The sequence below is a fragment of the Gavialis gangeticus genome, unplaced genomic scaffold (assembly GCF_001723915.1).
Source record: "Gavialis gangeticus isolate Ggan-Ray unplaced genomic scaffold, GavGan_comp1, whole genome shotgun sequence".
NCBI classification, from domain to species: Eukaryota; Metazoa; Chordata; order Crocodylia; family Gavialidae; genus Gavialis; species Gavialis gangeticus.
In genome coordinates this window covers 15783803-15789377 of record NW_017729014.1, presented here as the reverse complement: position 1 = coordinate 15789377, position 5575 = coordinate 15783803, and the positions used below count along the sequence as shown (strand labels likewise).

Here is a 5575-nt window from a genome sequence, read left to right as displayed (position 1 = left end):
ATCCAGTGGGGTCAGAAGGATGTGGTGATTACCATGTGGGCAGGGAGTCCCAGCTCCTTGATACTGTTCCTGATTCTGTGATGGATACATCACTTAACTGCTCCTGACATCAGCTTTCCCACATATAAAATGGAGATAATGCTTTCCTCTACCATACAGAGGCAAGGAGTCTTAATTAGTGCTAGAAAGATGCTCTGAGGGCTGTAGGTGGAAGGCACAGTTGAGTGATTAAGTATATTGACTTGTTACATTTGATGGTGTTACTTGAGTTCACCATTGTATAGCACATCAAACAGAAATGCAAAAGAAAAGAAGAAGCACAACAGGGATGTTAAATAGATGTCCATATAATGGTCTTTTAAGTCCTCTGGGAACCTGTTACATGTATGCTCTTCAGCTTTGTCAGGGTATACAATAGTTTTCCTTTTTCAATCAACATAATCAATAAAGTACTCCCATAATATCATTAACTCCATTTATTGGGGCCTCTCTGAAATTTATCATCCCATTATCTGTCCTTGGAACAGGGATGTCCATTCAGCTGCTGGCAGGGAGGAAGAAGGGTCAGAGTTGGAGCACTGTGATGAAGATCTTGTGATGAAGGTCCTTTAAATACCTAGTTAGTTGTGTTTTTTGCAGCGACAAGACTCCAGTGCAAACACCTTGGGGACGTGTGAGTGAAAGACAGTGTCATTCATCCACTGCGCTCCTTGTAGAGTGCCACCCCAATCGCCGCTTCTCTAGAGAAGCGCAGTCTCAGCTCGTCAGCATTATCAGCATAGCTCGGACAAACTTGTGATGCAGATAATACAAACTGCAGCTGCACGGCACGTCCATGAACTGGGGCTGCTTTGGTGAGTAGGTGCTTGAAGAGAGCAGGAGCAGTGTCCTCTGCTCCCCCACTGTAAGGGAAATCCTTGGTGAGAGGCATGTTAGATCACATTCTGGCTGCATTTCAGGAGTGCTGTGGGTCACTTTCCACAGACCAGTCCATTAAAATGAGCTTACAGCCCCCTGTGAGCCCTCTGGGTGGCTTTTCTTATTGCCTTCCCCACGAATGCTTCAGTGCCATTTATGAAACATGAGACTGATAGAGAGCTATAAAACACATGGAGCCCAAAGGGAGATGTGTATAGCTAATGTTGTTCAGGAGGGGAAAAAAAGAGCATTCTCCTCTGCTTTGGCCAACTCCACTTTGTCATGGTTCATTCTTTTTCCTCAGTGGTGGTCTCAACAGATGGGTTGCAAATAAATGGGGTTATAGACACAGTGCTACGTATTACAGCCATGGTGGCTGGCTGTCAAACTAACTGTCATTTGATTCAATTCAGATATTTAAATTGCGCGTGACGGGCATCCTGGTTTGGAAGGACTGAGCAGCAGCCCCCTGATGGCCAGGAATAGGGAGCCAGTATTGCTCATGTTGTTTGACTTGGTATTTGTCCAGATTCACCCCACAATGTCTCCCTCACCCTCCCTCTTGCCTGAATTACATCCCAGCAGCTCAGCTGAAAAGCTTAAAGTGGCAAACTGGGATCCTAGAAGAAGCTGTCCCAGAAGGGGGCTGGGTGAGGATTTGTTTGGGGTGGGCCCCAACTGGATTCTTGTCTCCTTTGTCACAGATCCCTTACTCTTGGAAGCTGCTCTCTCAACCTGGCTCTCTGCTCTTGCCCTAGCCCCGAGGACCAGCAGGGAGAAGGCAGGGACTGGTGGAAGGCGCTGGGACAGAGACAGGTGGCAGGAAGGGATCTTCAATCAGCTCTGCTTTATGCCATTCTGCTCCCAGGCAGCTGGTAGCCCAGCTCAGGTTGCTGTCAGCAAGGCTAGGGTCCCGTTCCCTGGGTGAATGAGCAGTCAAGGTGGTGAGCTGCAGTAGAATTGGCCAAGCAGATGGCATGTGTTTCCTGCAACGAGACTCCAGTGTAAAATACCCAGGGGAGAGCTGAGCAGAAGAGTCTAACTCATGGTCACTGTCCTCTTTTCAGAGCACCTGCCCTAACTACTGCTTCTTCCCCAAATACTGCTTCTTCACTACTACTCCCAGCTTGTCACTATTAGACAAACGTATGACCTACTCTTGATTCCTATGTGATCGCAATTGGGAGGTTTTGCAAGCTGCGTGGGGATGCTGGGCTGCCAAAATAAGTGCAAGGACAAACAAACTTTTTTTCAGGGACCCTTTTTTTTCCAGCAGGTTGCCTTTGTATCTGCGTTATGTATTTGTTCCTGGGGCTAGAGAGTCAGCACCTCTCCAGGGTGCTAAATGCAGTGGCGGGGTTGTCTCGAATGACTCCAGTTTGTTTTCCTCCATCTTTTCTGTCACAGCCCAAATGCCGCCAGCAGCCGAGATGGGCTGGACAATGAAACAGGAACGGAGTCGGTTGTTAGCCACCGACGAGACAGACATCGGCGGAGGAACAGAGAGGGGCACGAAGATGGTAAGTCCTTCTACTTTCATCCAAATACGGCATCTTTCTGTGAATGTCAGTCACCTTTGTGCACGTGTGTGCACACACTCACACACGCTGAGGGGTATTTGTGGTGTCATTGGTTCTGAGAAAGATGGAGCAGTGCTGTGAAGTGCAGGAAAAGTAGGTTTGCCTGCTTGCTTGATCAACTTGCAGTGATGTGTCCGGGGAGATCGTACTGGGGTGTACACAGAAATCACTGGGGTAATTAAAAGACCAGCCTCAGCTTTCTTGGTGCTTGTTGCTGCCCATATTGATGAGGAGCTACAGGGCATTTTGTTACTGGTCAAAAATTCCCAAATATTTATTCTTTTATTTATTTATTTTTTGCCAGTGTTACAAAAAGGGAAAGGATGGGATCTTCCTCCCTTTTCAGCTGAATCTGATGCATTTTGTACATGTTGGAAAAAGCTGTCAGTACTAACTACTCTTGATCACAGCTTTCCATTGGAGTTTAACAGAGGTCACTGGGATACAGACAGTCACTAATATCATTTGGGCAGCTAGTGGTAGCTCTACCCTCTGATGTATTGTGGAATATTCCCTTGCAATGCATTCTTACTTCCTCAGTCCCTTTCTTCTTTCTGCCATGCGGGACACGGATTTGAATTGTATTCACTGCCTCACACCACTGCTTCAGGACCCAGTGCAATAGGTGTAAAGCAGTGCATACAAAGGAGTCTCTTCTCTGAGGATGCAAAGATCTGAGAGACCGCAGTGGAGAGGCTAAGGGTTATGTGTACACTGCAGACTACATTGCCTGGTAGAGGTCATCCAATCTAGGTCACTTCAACTAGCCCAGGTCCCATAAACAATCTGGCCACCATGCCACAGAGCCACTAGTGTGGGTTTGGTTATCCTACTTGGCTGGATAATTAAACATATATGTATTTCATGCTGCTGTGTGTAGATTCCTGCTAGAACCCAAGCTAGTGGATTTAAAGCTGGCTCAGGTGTCTTTGCCCTGCCCTGCAGTCCATCATGTAGACATATAAGTAACACCTACAAAATCCCAGCTGCCCACAGGTTTTTGCAATATAATGACCTGACAAAATGCCCATTGAGGACAGTCGGAGTTTCTGTGTTGACTTCAGTATGTTTTGGACCAACTGTGGTTTGTCCATTGATCTGTCAATAATATGTGTCCACAAATTAAGGCTTTTAAACATCGCGTGTCCAAGGTGCATGCATAAGATACAAAACTCCATCCGTATTCCCTCCCACTTCTGTTCTACGCTGCTAAATAAAGTTGTATTTTCCTTCCTTGCCAAAGCAATGTTTGAAATATCTGAGCTTAGTTTAGGATGAAGAAATGCCACCTGTCATGAGTAAAATTGCCCAGGTTGCAGAATGCTCTGCATTGGAGTCCACAGAGGTTTAGCTCATGGGCCAACCTACCAAAGTCTCTGCGACTGCCTCCCAACAGAAAACCAAAGAGGCATAAATACTGTGTCAGCTGCAGGTGTCTTTCTGTTTATTTAACCGTCCAGCTTGTCAGTGGCTCAAAGAATGAATGAAAGCTTCTCAAACAGCGGGTGGAGCAGAGAGCTGTCTTCCCATGGTACTGGCTGCAGATTCCTTTGGGAAACCACTGAGAAGGGGGGAATTTTCTAACAACCTTGGGTCAAAAGGTTGTTGCTTGAAGAATGTTAAAAGGTGACTTGTGTTTAAAGTTAGTTTATTGCCTTCCTCCCTCCCAGTCTCCTTAGGAGCGATTGCATTAGAGGTGCCAGTCTGAACTTGATAAGAGGGAAGCAATAAGACAGGCCTCTGGGTTTCCTTTACCCCACTCGTCTGGCTCTGTTTCTCTTCTTGACGCTCCGCCCCAAAGAGAAACAGAAGGTGCTTTGTCAGGGGCAGCAGACTTGCTGGGATCTCTGCTCACCTCCATTTCTCTTTCCTAACATGGCAGATCTTTCATTTGATGTCTGAATGTACCCATGTCTGACCGGCCTTTGCCTGAGACGGGGCTGCTGTCCAAACGCTTCAACCAGCAGCATGTTTGCTTCTGTGTGGGGCAGTTGATGGTCACTCCTGTGGACTCTGTGTCTTGTGCATTGCTTTGGGGATCAAACTTGAAATCTCAGAGCTCCGTGATGTCACCAGCTCCCAGCCCAGAATTAGCTGATTTCTACCATTTGAACAAGAAACCATCATGTGGCCTCTTTCCCACTGACCCCCTTGCAATGCCAGTCCACTCTCCATGCGTCTGTCCTTCCCTGGCTCATTACAGGTTGTCTGAGTGCCCGTGAACTCTATTTGGTTTAAGCAGAGATATTTGCTGCCACATCCTTCCCATGAAGGGCTCAACCCTGCTAAGTGCCGAGTGCCCTGATTGCTTATTGGGAAAGCTTTGAGGATTACTCAGCACCTGGCAGGATTAAACCCTAAGGGCTGCTTCCCAGGGAGCTAAAAATGTCCTTCTGAGTTCACTTTTGCTTGCATGCCTGTTTTAAAGATATATTGATCTTTCCATTCATCTGTGTCCTTCACTTGCTAACCTAGTGTAGGTGGGGTATGTGTTTTAGACTGCCCTTGGCTCCTGCGGATGGATCTGTATTATTACAGCTGAGGCTAGCTTCAGCTGCAGGAGAGGGAGCTGAGAGATTGTATGTTTTCTCTGCATGGCTTGGAAGATGCTTCTCCTTCCCACTGCTCTGCATACCCTCAGTGTCTCCTCTGTGCTGTATGTTCCCAGGCAGCGGTGGGGTAGAGGGGGTCCAGCTGCTGACCGTGGGGATATTCACTAGACTAGTAACCAGATGTTTAAATCTCTGGGTCACAGAGTGGAGAGGAGCTGCAAGGACCCTGGTGGTTTGGGTCTGTGAGGCTTCAGTCCAACTGTCTGTGTTTGCCCCCATCTACATGAGGGTTTGAAGCCAGGTTCAGATGAGACCCTCCTAAAACTCAGTGCCAGCTCAGCTGAACAGCCTGCATTTTAACCTAGTTTCCAGACTAAAATTGCTGAATTTTACAGTTTCCATCCAGATGCACAGCTCACCAAAAATGTAGCAGAGGTTTCCACATCCGTGACTTGCCTGCAGAGATGCAGGTTGGGTTCCTGTATGAAAAGTTCAAAAATTTACAGTTTTGTGGGTGAGCTAGAT

At 47.1% G+C, this 5575-nt stretch overlaps 1 protein-coding gene across 1 annotated transcript in view; it reads left to right on the top strand.

The window, feature by feature from the left end:
• Positions 1-5575, top strand: part of DVL1 (dishevelled segment polarity protein 1) — a 256248-nt gene that overhangs the window by 155180 nt on the left and 95493 nt on the right. The window contains exon 5 of the mRNA XM_019511836.1: positions 2326-2438. Coding sequence (XP_019367381.1) covers positions 2326-2438 — 113 coding nt within the window. The remainder of the gene's footprint in view (positions 1-2325; positions 2439-5575) is intronic.